Genomic DNA, 14,932 nt, shown 5'->3' on the forward strand with positions numbered 1-14,932 from the left:
GCCCGCCAGCGCCGGGCTGCGCGGGCCCGCGAGGGAGCAGCCCGGCGGGCAGCGGGGCGGGCGGCGGGCGCCGGCTCTCCCGGAGCCGTCCAGGCGGATCCGCTGCACGTCGCCCGCCTTCAGCAGGAGGTGCTTGCCCGAGACCCAGCCGACCTGCGTGGGACGAGGCCGTCAGGACATGCAGGAAAGCAGAGGGGCGAAGCGCGGGATCCACGCGAACTGTCCTCGTGCCSCCCTGTGTGTTCCCACCCTGTATCTATTTATATAACGCTTTGGTGTGAATAAAGAGAATAAATATGTGAGTACACTACAGGTGCAGGAGGAACTTTTTGACATACGAAAAGTATTATTAAGGGCCTAAGCTGAGGCTCTACAAGAGCAGGTATGAGGGATTTGCRTCTCTTGATGAATTTTGGGGACCAACAGCATGACACCTAACTGTATTATCTCATTAGTCCGTGAAGCTACACATACCAAAATGCACACATTGGTGTATTTCTAAATGTTTTCTAAAGCCATGTATCTTGCAGACACTGTCCCAGCTCCATATCTCTGCTARTGGCAGAGCAAGGAAGCCCATTGCACCCAGCTCCCAGCCTTCCGGGCCTCGGGTGCCCCACGGACACCCCCCCATTCAACCAGCGCCGCCTTCGGAAGCCACCCGAGACAAGACCACCCGAGACAAGACCAGGAGGCCAAGCAGCAGGAAGGCAACATGCCCGGCACACATGCCCGGTGCTCCCAGCCGCCGCCGCTCCCTGGCTTAATGATTACCTGCGCCAGGTCCGCGGTCACGTCCGCCCACGTGTCCGAGACATCCGCGCTCATCATGGTCGGCCTCACGGCGATGGTCGGCTTGGAGAAGGCGGCGGCGGCGGCGGCTACGCCGTCGTCGTCCGGCGCGGCGCCCGGGGGCCCATGCGCGTGCGCCCGGTGCGAGCTCTTGGCGTTGAAGCAGTTCTTGCAGGAGCCGGGCTTCCACACGTGCTCCACGAAGTCGCTGCACGCGGACATCTTCGAAGCCCTCCCGCCTCAGGCTGAGAGGCCTCGGCGCCGCCCGCCGCTGCTCATCCTGCAGGAGACGGCCCTGGGGATGACGGCCCTGCAGGCGGCCTCCTCACCTGGGAAAGCACCGACGCGCCGGTTAATTCCGCTGCAGGCAAAAACGGGGAGATTTCTCATATAAAAAGGGTTTTATTACGTTTTTCTGCCACAGCTTCACTAAAGCCTTAAGAATCACTCAAAAAGCCTCAGCTTCTAAGCCTGAATCGGTAGCCAAGAAGGCATCAAGTGAGCGTCATTCCTAGGTGACTTAATTCCCTGCGCCCTTTAATTCCCGGCTACATCCAGCCTCATGCAAGGTTTGGACAAAGGGTGACGGGAAAGAGCTCTTGGAAACGGCTCCTCCCAAGAAAATGCCCCTGGCATCAGCTCCCTGAAACGCTGCATTGTCTGCCAGGAGCCAGAGTGTTGGGCTCTTGGGTCGCGTGCAGGCCCGGATCCCTTCCCGTCGCCCTGCTCCAGAAGGAAATGCCCCAGGAACAAGACATTCCTGCATTCCTGTCCATGCCACCCCCAGCCCGACGTGCTCAGCCGGAGCTCCYCCGAGCTGGCAGCCTTGGAGATGCTTTGGAGCCCTGCAAAAAAAAGCTTGGCGGGTTTGGGAAGGCCAGTGCAGCTGGAGCGGGAGAACTTCGGCACACGGTTCCCTCCAAGGGGTCCTTCTGAAGGGGGGTGACCTCCTTGAGGTCCTCCTGTCCCCCGCCAGCCGTCACCGTCGCAAAGCGAACTCACGGGCTGACCTCAAACGTCACCCCTGGGACCTTTTGGAAAGGCGGGACCTTTTGGAAAGGCATTTCCCACGGATTCCACAGGAGAATTGCGGATCAACCGAAGGGGAGCAACGCACTCTCGGACGTACACCAGTACTTYGTCAAGATGATTGTTTGCAGGGAAGCAGGCTTTTTAAAAATATAGAGTATTCTTATAGTTGTGAGCGTGTGGTCCTTAACCGGACTGCTCTCGGACCCGGACCATCCGCTTTGCCAGCAGGGATGATCTGCACGTCCCGTCATTAATCTACCGACCTGACCGGAAAATAAAAAATAAATAAAAATACAAAGCAACAAACAAAAAGCATTATGGCACGGGGAGCCTTCATGCCAGGATGAAAGCTGGGAAGTTCGCCCTGCCGGCGGCTCAGCCGCAGTTTGATGTGAATCCCAACAAGACCCAGCAAAGAGGCAAATCAAAGGGAGGGGAGCAGGGAGCAGAGCCAGGAGGAAAAAAAAAAAAAAAATCAAATCTTCATTTTTTGATTTCACGATCAGCGCTGTCAGCATCTTTTTATTTCTTTTTCCTCCCCAGCCTGGGGTTTCCCTCCTCGCAGCTTTCCCGGGCGCCAGACCTCCCCGCAGGTGACGCTTGGCCGGCAAGCAGAGCGGCCACCCCTCCTTGGCCGATGTATGGAGTCTATACATTGCCACCTCCGATGCAAGGGGCGGCGTGAGGATGCCCCAGCGGGGGAGAAAAGAAAGAATAAATAAATAGAGGGGAAAAAAAAAAAAAAAAAAAAGGGGGGGGGGGGAATAAAGGAAAGAAAATGAGCGAGGCATCCGGGCATCCCCTCGGGGCCGGGGAAAGTTTGGGGCCATGTGCTCGGTGGCAGCGGGCCCGGCTTTGTCCCTCCCTCCCGCCGCGGTGCCGCTCACCGGGACCGTGCTGCGGTGCCGGTGCCGGTGCCGGTGCCGCTTCCTCCTCCTCCTCCTCCTCCTCCTCGTGCCGCCGCCGGGCGAGTGGCGAGCGGGGGCCCCGCGCGGGCTGGGGGCGAGCGGCCGCCCCGACCCGCCCCGGACCGGCCCCCCGACCCGCCCCGCAAAACAAAGCGAAGGAAAAAAAAAAAAAAGAAATTCAGCTTTTTTATTTATTTATTTTTTAATAAAAACCCGCCTCTTGGCAGCCGGCAGGCTCCGGCGTGGGGGAGGCGGATTTTTTTCGCTCTTTCTTTCTTTCCTTTCGATTTGCAGACCCCACACCCCCACCCCCCGCCCCCCGGCGCCTCCCCCGCGCTGCTTCCCCCAGACCCGGCGAGAAGCCGCGCCCCGCGCCCCGCCGAAATGGGGAGAAACGCGGCGAAATTGGCTCACCTCGCTCCCCGCCCGAGGAGCGTGCGGGCGCCTGCTCGCCCACGGCCGCCTTGCTGCGTGCTTTTTGTTTGCTCTTCTGCTTCCCTTTTCCTTTCTTTCTTTCCTTTTTTTTTCTTTCTTTCTTTTTTTTCATTATTATTATTTTATTACTTTTTTTTTTTTTTGGGCATTTGGTGTCACGCACTCCCAGAGCAACCCAGGGGGGCTTGTGGAGGGGGAAACCACCATCACCCCAGAATTTCCCTGCATTTCCCCGGCATTTCCCCTGCCTCGGAATGTGGGAATGCGGGAATGGAGGGAGCCGGTTGGCACCGCGGCCGCAGAGGTCGGTCCCCAGGGCCGTGCGCTCTGCACTGCCCAGCGCCAACACTGGAGCGGGGACTTCTTGGGCATCTCCCATCGCAGCCTTCAGTCGTTCCAGGTGGAAAGGTCTTTCCCAGGCCAAAGGCGTTGGGATTCAGAATAAAGAAAAAAAAAAAAAAGCATTTTTTTTCTAGTAAAACCGTTCTTTTTTTCTTTTTTGGCTAGAGATTTGAGTGGGAAATAGCACGACCTCCTATTCTCACCAACCAGACAAGGTTCAAGAAAGGTTCAAGCCTTGGATCAAGAGGGATCTTTTAGCCCCTTGGGTGAGTTGCGAGCTCACTTGGCTACCAGGTAGCTCCTCATTTGTTGCATCATTTAAATTATCATTAAGGCCATTTAAGTCCCACCCAGCAGGTCCCAGCAACTCAAAGAAAGGGGAAGCGTGGGGTAAAAGGATGGACACAAGGCCTCCAAGATTAAGGTGGTCTCCAAACAACCTGGCGCTGGAGCTACCTCCTTGCTAACACGTGGAGACCCAAAGCCCGATCCCTACAGGAGATCCCTTTGGACAGGAGGTCCCTGTAGGGATGGGGACCTGTCCGCCCTTGCGTGAGCGGGCCAGGGGGCCGGAGGGTGCAGCCCCTCCTCAGCGCCAGGCACTGCTCCTTCCCAGCGTGGGGCACGGTGCCCAAGGGGGCAGCTGGGCCCCCCGCGCCCGAGAGCAACAGTGGCCGCTCAGAAGCCGCGGGATAATGGCGCTTTTGACGGATGCTCGTCCCGTGCTTGCAGGATGGAGCGGCGGTGGCTGGAGCGGGCAGCGGCGGGAAGGGGGGCGCGGGGACGTAGGACAGCGCGGGCAACAAGTGGGCTTTGTGCGCCGGYGCTGGGGACGCCCGCAGCTGCTCTGGCCTCCGCTCCCCGCCGGGTGGGAGAACGGGCTGCAAAAGCACCGGCACAAGAGCGTGGCACTGAAGGGGCTCTGCCCGAATGCAGGAAGCCACGTGGCATCATCCCGTCTCTTCCTCACAGCGGCTCCAAGGAGGACATGCCGGCCCGGAGCGGTGGCCGGGCTGCTGCCGTCCCCCCCGGAGAGGTGACACGATCGAGATAACGTCTGGAGACTCGAAGCCTGATGCCTGCAGGAGGTCCCTGTGGGGACAGGGAGCTGTCTGCCCTTGTGGGATTGTGGAGCCTGCGTTTCCTCTCCTGAGCCACCCGTCCAGCCCTGGCCGTGGTGGCCTCGGTGCTGGCGCCTGTTGGCACCCACAACACACACTGTGGGGAGCAGATCCCAGGGAGCAGTACAAGGAAGGTGAGACCTGCAAGCTCCTGCAAGGTGAGACCTCTCGCAGGAGCAAGAGGTCTACGTCCACACATCCCCGGCCAGGGGCAAYGTCATCTTCTCGCGCCACACAATCCTCATGGGTGGCAGAGCAGGTGGCGGCRGTGGCATTGCTAAGAGAAGATCCCTCCAAAACAGCAACACAGAAAAGCAGTAAGAAGGAGTAAAATAAAACCCGCCCACCCTCCTCCCCACATGGCCTTGCTGCCCAGACCAAGCCCAAGGCCAGGGCAGGTGGGGAGCCCCGTTTCTTACCAGGACCATCAGCGGGTAGCGCTGCAGCCTCCAGGCGCTTCCTCCAGAACGTCCTTGCAAAGCGCCGCCCGTTGGGTGCTCCGAGCGGAGCCTCGGGAAGACGCAGCCGGGAGGCACCCGGCAAGGCCACGGGCGCAGGAGCAGCCGGCGGGACCCGCTGCATCCCGCGGCTCCCAGCGGGACYGGCCCGTCCCTCGCTGTCCCTCGCAGCGCGCGGGCGCCGGGGAGGGCTGGCTCCTGCGCTCCTTCCAGCGGAGCGTGGGAAAAGCTGTTGCCCAGAGTGAAAGAGAAGAAAAAAAAAAAAAGAAAACACAAGAATTTGCTTTCAAGTCTATTCTCCTCTCTCTTTCTCTTCAAGTGAAAAGCCTGGAGCTGGCTTTTTTTTCTCTCTTTTTTCTTTGCAAGGACAGTGTTTGTGGCGGAGGCAGAGCAGGGCTCTTCGCTGGCGGTGTGAGCGGGCGCCGGGCRGCAGCGCAGGGTGAAGGGGAGGGCTGGGGCAGCAAGGGTGGCAGTCAGGTAGACCTGGCCTCCCCTCCGGAACCGCGTGCTCCCGGTGCAGGAGAACGAAATCCGTGCTTGTCCTGGGAGTGTTGGGGTGGAAATGTAGAGCCGTCGGCTTGGCGCATGCTAGCCAAAGGAGAGAGGAAGATGATGGTGTCACCCCAGCACCGCAGCGGGGTCTAGAGCAAAGAGGTAGCAGGGATGGAGTGGGGTGTCTGGATGGGAGCCGATGCCAGGTCTGGCTGCTCTTGTCCCCACCACCACGTGCAAGGAGCCTTCAGGACGGTGCTTCCCGCTCCACTTGGAGCCAGTGCCTTGGCTCCCGTCCCGGTGGCATCCAGGGGGCACCGCTCAGGGAGTCTCATGGGAGAGCGACGGCTCTGGCTCCGGACGGCCCCTTCCAAACAAAGCTCAGGGGATGCAATGGACTTCCCGGGCAAACCAAGAGGCTGAATCATGCACCCCCATGCGAAACAACRCTGCCTCTCCAGAAAACACATCCGAGGGAGCCCCCAGGAGCCTGCGGGACTGGCAAAGCGGGGACGAACCCGGAGGGAGCAGCAGCAGCTGCGCGGAGTCGTCCTGGCCCCCCGTTCCCAAGCAGACACCCCAAGGATGAACCGGGCGCTTGACGCCTGGTCGAGCCAGCCCTCGGAGCGGTTGTGCTGCAGAGGCGGCTGCAGCCGCATCCAGGGCCCACGGAGGCGCTGGCTCCCTTCATCTTCCCCCCACACCCTCCTTTTAATTTAATTACACGCGCGTCAAGAAAGGACTTGCCGCCCGCCCGCCTCGCGGCCTCCCGGAGGCGGCGGCGACGGGGCATCGCACCCATAAATAACCCCCAAATGCAGCTTTTTTTATGAGCGCAGAGGGGTTAAAAACACAACAACGGGCTTTCTGCCCCCCGTTTATTCGGGCTGTTGGCCCCGGGAGGTGGGCAGGGAGCGTTGCCCAAGCCCAAGGATGCGCGCCCTGATAGGGGGAGCAGGAAAGCGCGGCGAGCCCTCGCTTAACCCAAACAGGAGGGAGGCGCCGATAGCTCCCAAGGACTCGGGAGGGTAAACAGGAGGGAGGCGGAAAACAGCGTCCCCGGGAGCGGGCTGGGAGCTGACGAGCGGCCCGAAGGGGCATGGGCAGCGGAGAGGGCGCCGCTCAAGGGGACGCGCYGCTCCACAGCATCCCACGCCGCTCCTCGGGCCTCTCCCACGGGGGCCTCACGCCCGAGGAGGCTCCAGCCCTTAAACTTAAACCCAGCTTAGGAAGCCCGAGGGGCGCAGCGAGGAGCCGAGCCTCGCGTTCCCAGGGCTTCGGGAAGGTGCAGGCTGCCACCCCCGCGTGTCCCGCACCGTCGGGCAAGGGAGGACAGGGCTGCTAAGAGGGGGGTAGGGCAGGTAACACCCCCCCGTCCCACCCCAGGCTATGGCAGGATTTTTTCTCAGCAAATTATGCAACCCGCAGAGAGGAATTTGCCTCCTGGGCCCCCGCAGGTAGGACTTTGAAAGGCAGGAATGCCTCTCTGGGAAGCTGGAAAGTAAACCGCACTGCCTCCCCCTCTTCCCCACCGAGATATCCCCCCCTCGGTGAGCACTGCCAGCCCGTGGGGCAGGATCCAGCCCCCASCAAGGTGGGAAAAGGCTCCCTGAGAGACACAGGGGCTCCCGGCAGCCGGGACGTGCCCGGAGGCACGGAGGAGGCCGTGGAGGACGGGAGCCATGGCCTTCACTSCACGCAGAGGGACCAACCTGGTGCTGACCGCTCTGGAAGAGAGTGTTGCCATTCCCAGGGCAACGTTCAACGTCAAGTTTCACTGAAAACAAGCAGGCAAACAAACAACAACAACAAAACGTAGACTTTATTTCTTTTTACCCTTACTAGCAGCCACGTTGGCCTATTGCTTATTCAGGGCCCCTCGCTCCCCAAAGTCCAGAGGACTCGGAGGAGGCTGGAGGCAGCTCAATGCAGCTGATGTCTTCTAAGAACACAGCCCAAGGCACCGAGCTGAGGTGCATGCCTTTTCCCTAGGCAGGCACGCCCGGGAGCATCCGTGTGCCTGCAGGGCAACGTCAGCCTTTCCTGAGCAACCTGCTTCCGAATTTGAGAGTCATCTTCTGCAGCTCTGGTTCYTCGCATCAGGGACCTCCTTGCACCTTGGACCCAGCCCTGCAGAGCCGGTCCATGCTGCTGGAGAACCGTGAAGCAAATGAGGTGACCCAGCAGAGCGGCTGGATGTTTTTAGCCAAATCTGGCCAGAAGCTGCACCTCCCAAAAGCCWCACGGGACTTACAGTCTGTAACATCTACAGGCTTTCTGGTGCAGAGGGTGCCTTTTACTAAAAGAAGAGTCAAGATCCTCACAAGCCCAGTTCCCCTTTCCCTGCTATTTCATCTTGGGGTCATTGCTCACAGAGCAGCCTGGAAGGGACTCTTGCCAAGGCAGCAGAAGAGCAGGAATGTCGCCTCGCAGGTCGGCACCGGATCCTGCTGGGTTTTGCAGCCACAGCTCTCCTCAAGCTGCGTGTCCTTCTGCAAGGTCTCCCCTTGTTGCCGGCACCGCGCTGGGCTGGGGATGTGAGTGAAACCCGGTGAAACCCAGTGTTGGGCAAGGTGCAGAGGTCTGTTGGCCAAGATCCACCAAGATCACCTCCATAACAACAGTAATAATAATAATAATAATAATAATAATAATAATAATAAAGACTTAATGCCACAGAGATTAATTTGACCTCTAGCACGTCTTGTCACCATTTATGTGTTTTGGTCACGGTGCTGCCCAGCTCCATGCTCAACACTGAATGAGGAAACACGTCCCCAAACACCTCGAGACATGAGTACAAATCATGCCAGCACATGTTTCTTCCCAGTAAGGTTTTCCTTGCAGAAAGCAGAAGGTGGAGCATTTTCTGTGGTTGAAAAAGAAGTCTAGAAACAGCTCCCCTAAAGATCCCGGGGCTGCTTCCATGCTGGCAAGGCTCTCAGGTTGCAGGTATTACCTCCCCATCTCCCATGCACACAAGCCCTAGATGCAGACCATGGAGCAACATCTTGGGCAAGCTGAGAACCAAAAGGGGACCTCCACCATTAAAGAAAAAAAAAAAAAAAAGAATCCCATCAATGTCTTTAAAAACAAGCAGGGCCACCATGGGCACGTGCTAAGAGCTGGAATCCGGGCTCCGAGTTGCAGGAGCTCCTGCAGAATGAGTTCAGCAGATGTTTGGGGTGACTCACTGCCTTCTGATAAGTGCCCAGCTCCTGAGGCACTGCTGGCATGCGAAAACAAAGGTATGTCTGGTTGAGTCAGGGGTGGGGGAAGAGTTTCAGCAGCAGTTAGCAAAGACATGCAAATGTTCATTCAGGGGCCAAGATGTTCGCTGCCACCACCACCACCTCCCAAGGTCTTCAGGGAACATCCTGGAAAATCAGCGTCATGCTCAGTGCCACATTCTGGGTTGCTGCATCCCCAGAGCAACGTGTGCTCCTGYAGCCCCATGCTCTCAGCACTGCAGGAGACGTTCCTTCAAAGGGGACTTTGCAAACAGGAGTGAGAAAAAGGGAAGAGCAGAGGGAGGATGTGGGGATTGGCAAAGCTCAGCTCCTTTCAGGTGGCCTTGGACTGATTTGTCCAGCTCTTTACTGCTTGCCAAGTGTCTGCCTTGCTAGTGATTGCCTGGCAGCAGGATARCTGCTACATTAAAAAGACAATGATGGACATGAGGGGCAGCTGGAGGAAAGGGCAGGTGATGCCCACTAAATGCAGGGCACAGGTGAGAGAGATATAAAAAGGCAAGAGGAGGAGCTGGGCAAATACAGGCTGGTCAGCCTCACCTCTGTCCCTGGTAAGGTGGTGGAGCAGCTCATCCTAGAGAGCATCTCCAGGCATATGAAGGAGAACGGGGTGATCGGGAGTAGTCAGCATGGAATTGCCAAGGGTAAGTCATGTCTGATGAACCTTATAGCCTTCTACRATGGGATGACTGGCTGGCTGGAGGAGGGGAGAGCTGTRGATGTTGTCTACCTCGACTTCAGCAAGGCTTTTGAAACTGTTTCATGATATCCTCATGCAGAAGCTCTGAGASAGTGGTCTGGRCAAGTGCACAGTAAGGTGGGTCAAGAACTGGCTGGATGGTAGAGCCCAGAAGGTGGTGATAAATGGGGCTGAGTCCAGTTGGTGTCCCCCAGGGGTCAGTCCTGGGCCCAGTGCTGTCCAATTTGTTCATCAATGACCTGGAYRAGGGCACGGARTGCACCCTGAGCAAGTTTGCRGATGACACCAAGCTGGGTGGAGTGGCCGACAMTCCGGAGGGCTGTGCTGCCATCCAGAGGGACCTGGACAGGCTGGAGAGTTGGGCAGAGAGGAACYTCATGAGGTTCAATAAGGACAAGTGCAGGGTCCTGCACCTGGGCAGGAATAACCCCAGGCACCAGGACAGATTAGGGGTTGACCTGCTGGAGAGCAGCTCCACAGAGAGGGACCTGGGAGTCCTGGTTGACACYAAGTTAACCATGAGTGAGCAGTGTGCCCTCGTGGCCAAGAAGGCCAATGGSATCCTGGCCTGCATCAGGAGGAGYGTTGCCAGCAGGTCAAGGGAGGTGATTCTGCCCCTCTACTCAGCTCTGGTGAGGCCGCACCTGGAGCACTGTGTTCAGTTCTGGACTCCCCAGTATAGGAGGGACGTGGAGCTTCTGGAGAGGGTCCAGAGGAGGGCAACCAGGATGATTAAGGGAATGGAACATCTCTCGTATGAAGAGAGACTGTGGGAGTTGGGCCTCTTCAGCTTGGAGAAGAGAAGGCTGAGAGGGGATATGATTAACACGATAAGTTCATGAAGGGGGAATGGAGGGAGGAAGGGGCCAAGCTCTTCTCAGTGGTGGCCAGTGGGAGGGCAAGGGTAAATGGGCATAAGCTGAAAYACAGGCAGTTCCATCTCCAGGTGAGGAGCAACTTCTTCACTGTGAGGGTGACAGAGCAGTGGAACAGGCTGCCCAGGGAGGTTGTGGAGTCTCCTTCTCTGGAGRTCTTCAAATCTACCTGCCTGCTACCTTGTGCCCCGTGCTCTGGGTGTCCCCACTTGAGCGGGAAGGTTGGACTAGATGATCTCTAGAGGTCCCTTACAACCTCAACCATTCTGTGATACCACCATTATCCCTCATTTGAGGGAGGCGGTGGAAGCAACYGAAGGCTCTTTGATGCCTTTTATGTGTTTAGCCTCCACAGAGGGATGAGTCACTCGCCCAAAGGGCTCCATTGCCCTCCCCAAACCACTGAGATAACCAGATAACCAGCAGAGACTCTGCAGTCCCAGGCACCTACAGCTGCCTATTGCTGGCCAAGCCCTTGCCCTGGTGCTTAGCCGTGATGATGAACAGAGAGGCTTGGGAAAGAGGCCAGGATTGCGAAAGAAAGAAGAGGTTCACGAACTTTTCACTGGGTGAAGGGCGTGCGAGATAGCAGCACCCGCTGCCAGCGGAGGAGCCGCCTCSGGTTCTCCGGCTCTCCAAGAACCGCTGCAGGGCTGGAGTGGAACCAGGGAGCTGGCAGAGCATCACGGACTGCCCGCAAGGGTTAAAGGAGAGATACGGATCTGTACGTCGGGGCCTAGAAAATCTACCTGCACAAAGGGTTAATCCAGAGGCACCTCGAGGGTAGTATGGAAAGTCCAGCAGGACTTCTTGGTCTTCAACCACTGCCAAGCCCTTCCCAGGGCTTTGACCCCCATGGTAGCTCCAGAAGCCATTGCAGATGCTCAGCAGTGGTGTTGCTGGGATTTGTCTTCCCACAGAAACCTCATCCCGCCTGCTCTTCCAGCATGCTTGGCACTTTTCCTGCTTCCTTGGTGACAAAGCACTGACTGGCGTGGGTAGTTTATCGCTCTTATCCAGGAGAGCGCACCACCAGGCGTGACATGCTTGAGAACTTCTTTTGATGGTTGCATGTGAAGCAGCTGCTTCTTAGGGATGCCTTGTGTAGCCCCACTGGCTGGATGGGGCCTCCAGGGTCTCATAGGAGATCCTATGGCCGAGACAGTGGTCCCCTCCCACCCATGTGCTGATATCATCCAACCTCAGAATGAAACTCCCCTGGACTAGCTGCTTCTCACCCACCAGGGTGGGCATGGGGCGAAGCTGTCCCTCTCCCAGAGGTTTCCCCTGAGGAAATGTTTAAGCTGCTCCTTTCTCATAGATCCAGAGATGGGACCCATGGAGACCTGCCCAGGCTCCCAGGAAATGCTCCAAGCCGCAGTTGCAAGTCATCTGAGCTTTGCATTTAGACCTTTTGCCCAAGCAGAGAGCAAAGTACGTGCAGGTGAGTCACGTTTGCAGTAAGTGGATGAACCCCAACACCGAGGGCTGCTTCTGCCTCGCAGGTTGCAACAAGCTCAGCGCCCACATGTGCCAGCATTGCCTTTGGCTTCCAAGCTCCCCGGCCCAGGAGCTGGACAGACTGTGACTGCCAAAGCCAGACATAGGTCTAACCACTGTCTTTTCCATGTCTGAAAAGGAGTGGTGAATTGGGCAGCGTGTTGGGCATCTCCAAAAGCTAGCACAGGAGCTCCAAACCACTCCAGGACTCCAAACCACCAGGGCTGGAGGACCAGGTTGAACACCAATAGAAACAGCTGGGGGAAAAAAAATCGCTTTTTATGTCATCCTCCCAACTCGGAGGAAGCAGCAGACAACCTGCCAAGCTCAAGTGCAGCAGATTGGAAGCGAGGGAGCTGAACAGATGAGTGAATACCTGCAGGGCATCTCACACCACTTCCAGCAGATCGTTCCCACGATGGAGCTTGAACGTTTCTCGTGAGTCACAGCCGTGCTGCTCAAACCGGGCAGGAGCCTCGGCACTGCTGAGACATTTACAGCTCCCTGCAGGCACCATGTGATGCTGTCCCCTGTTTGGGTGGGTGTGTGTGGTGCCATGGTGCCAAACCTTGAGCAATGGGAGCAGTCTGGGCTCCTGTGGGTTGTGGCCTTGAGTTGTGATGGCGCTGGAGGGAGATCCACCAGCAGAGCACGGAGAGGGTCCTGGATTCATCCATGCGCTGTCCAGGACAAGGAAAAGGTGGTGGGGAACCCTTGCTTTGTGCTCCCCAAAAATTTCCTGCTCCACATCCCAGTGATAGGGAGCTGACAAGTCCTTCATCGTGGACATCTAAGGAGACTTCCCTCTAAGGTGGGGGATGCAGAGAGGCTTGGAGAAGGAGGCCTCTACCTTGGGCCACCAGGCACGTGCTCACTGAGCTGCCTGCTTTACCCCTGGCCTGCAGAGATTTCTGCTGTTAGCAGACAGAGAAATCCAGAGATGGTCACACGTCCCACCCAGAGACTCAGGCTGGAGGAAAACATCATCCCCAAGCGTTCCCAGCTCGTGTTCCCAGACGATTGGTCCTTCCTAAAGACAGCAGGTGGCAAGGAGCTGCCAACCTCTGCAAAGCCATGGCAAATTGCCCTAAATATATAAATATATATATATGGAGGGAGTGAAGGACATGCGCCCAGGAGTGAGCGCYGTGCGCCAGGGTCAGCGGGATGTAAACAGGAATTCCAGCTGCAGGGAAACAGGATGCCTGGAGCTCCTGCCGCCGCTGGAGGACGTGGGCCCCATGGGGAAGAGGATGGCAGGATGGGYCCCTCCAGTGCGTTGGGCTCAACGGGAGAGATGAGCTGAGCCCACCTGCCCCATCCGCCTGGAGATGCTGCTGGGCTTGCAGAGGAGATTGGGGCAGAGCTGCCCTGGTGCAGTGGGGCTGTTCTCCCCACATCTGCTCAGACGTGGCTGAAAAGCCCAGCTGGTCCCGCCAGCGTTGGGGACGGCTCCATGGTCATGTTTTTCCCTGCAGATGCCATTGGAGGAGTCCAGTCCCCTCGCCTTGGGAATCGACTCTGTGCTCTGACTGACCCGGATCCTTCCTAGCTCCCCGTCAGCCAAGGCCTCTTCCTGCTCCGTTTWGCCAAGTGGGACGGGAAGAAAGCGGCCCGTGTGCCAACTGGAGCACGCCTGGATCAAGTTCCCATCGCCTGCTTAAGGAGGCGGCTTCGCCAGCCTGGGAAAAGCCAAGTCGCAGCCCTGGAGGAGTAGGAAGCACTGCGTCAGGCAGCTCTGCCCACCCAGAGGCCAGGGAAACGTGGGAAGGAAGGCAGCTCCGGCCAGCCCCGCGTTATCTTCCAGCCCAGATGGCTGGAAGCGCTTCCCCAGGGCTCRGGAAGGGCCGGTGCTCCGCTTGGAATCACCCGTTAAAAAGTAAAAGGGAAGCAAGGCGCAGCTTGGTGGCCCAGGGAAGCGGCTCTGCTAATCCCGCTTCCTTCCCGGGCTTAGTCAGCACGGGGCCGGGATCACCTAATCTGCTCACTGTTAGGCGGAGCCCGGGCACGGGGCCAGCAGCAGAAAYGCCCTCCCGGTGCTGCTAGCAACCCTGCGTGTCCTCCGCACGCCGCGGAGAGCATCTCCCCCAATCCAATGTGCACCCCACGTCCGAGAGGAAAGGAAGAACCAGCCTCCTGCAGAAGTCGTGGTTTGGGGTTGTTTTGGTGTCTGCTGCTGTCRTAGTGGGGGTGTCCCGGGGCGCTGGTGGCTTTGCAGGGCTGTGCAGCTGCTGGATGGCATCCAGCTGCTCCAAGGGCAGCAATGGATGATGTCCTGATACAGGGTCAGCATCTAGCACAGGGCTAAAGCCATCCCCCTTTCCATGGCTTCAACTTGCAACTGCTGGCTCTGTTCCTCACTAGGCTGTGCGAGTGATTTGGGACCTGCAACAGGCTCCTGAGGTTCTTGGGGAGCYGCTGTGGGGCAGAGGATCCAGGAGAGATGCTGGAAAGCGGCCGGTCCCCCCAGCACTGGATGCAGCTGAGGCCCCACAGCCACGGAGGCAGACGCTTCACGGCTCGTGTGAATCCCGCTGCATTAACCTGCGGAGGATGCTGCCCTCTTTTGGGCCYGGCATGCCTGGCAGGAATTCGGGGGCGTTTGGAGAAGCCCAGGGCTGGTGCCTTCTCAGGCCAGCAAACCCCACAAAAGGGACCTCACAGTGTGCTCCCATCTCTCTCTGTGGACATTCCCAGATCTTCTCCCACTGCGTGCTGAGCTGCTGCACATGGTGATTCCCAACACAGCCTGGGAAGGGGCTGAGCTTGGTCACATCCCAAAGTGCATGGAGATGCTGGCTGGGATGAGGAGGGAGGAGTGAAGGCAGCGCTGGCTGGGAAGGTCCCTCGGGCCAGGCGCGGACCCAGGGGAGCTCCCCAGCCCTGAGCGCTGCCAGCACCTCATCTTAATTAATCCTTGTCACCAAGTTAACGCCACTGAAGCTGATTGGGTTGAGCAGGAGCTTGTTTTAAGTTCAAATGCATCAATGTAGACCAGACGTGATCAAGGGCATCAATATGAAGTT

The 14,932-nt window shown here is 58.1% G+C and overlaps 2 protein-coding genes and 1 long non-coding RNA gene across 3 annotated transcripts in view; 1 reads left to right on the forward strand and 2 right to left on the reverse strand.

Annotated features, from left to right (window-relative positions):
• PRAG1 (PEAK1 related, kinase-activating pseudokinase 1) overlaps positions 1-1,014 on the reverse strand; it is a 13,801-nt gene extending 12,787 nt beyond the window's left edge. The window contains exons 1-2 of the mRNA XM_026046472.1: positions 775-1,014; positions 3-153 (exon numbers count right to left, since the gene is read on the reverse strand). Of these exons, the coding sequence (XP_025902257.1) occupies positions 3-153; positions 775-1,014 (391 nt within the window). The remainder of the gene's footprint in view (positions 1-2; positions 154-774) is intronic.
• A 3,756-nt stretch (positions 1,015-4,770) lies between these two features.
• On the reverse strand, positions 4,771-5,178 carry LOC112953448. Its single transcript, XR_003250579.1, has 2 exons — positions 5,050-5,178; positions 4,771-4,921 (listed from the first exon to the last, which is right to left on the reverse strand). It is a non-coding gene; the product is annotated as an uncharacterized LOC112953448 (long non-coding RNA).
• Positions 5,179-7,725: 2,547 nt separating this feature from the next.
• The window catches only part of CLDN23 (claudin 23), an 8,299-nt gene continuing 1,092 nt past the window's right edge, over positions 7,726-14,932 (forward strand). Inside the window, exons 1-3 of the mRNA XM_026046473.1 lie at positions 7,726-7,869; positions 9,388-9,475; positions 10,822-10,898. Of these exons, the coding sequence (XP_025902258.1) occupies positions 7,726-7,869; positions 9,388-9,475; positions 10,822-10,898 (309 nt within the window). The remainder of the gene's footprint in view (positions 7,870-9,387; positions 9,476-10,821; positions 10,899-14,932) is intronic.

The sequence above is a fragment of the Nothoprocta perdicaria genome, unplaced genomic scaffold (assembly GCF_003342845.1).
Source record: "Nothoprocta perdicaria isolate Ctin4 unplaced genomic scaffold, notPer1 scaffold_445, whole genome shotgun sequence".
Taxonomy (NCBI): Eukaryota; Metazoa; Chordata; class Aves; order Tinamiformes; family Tinamidae; genus Nothoprocta; species Nothoprocta perdicaria.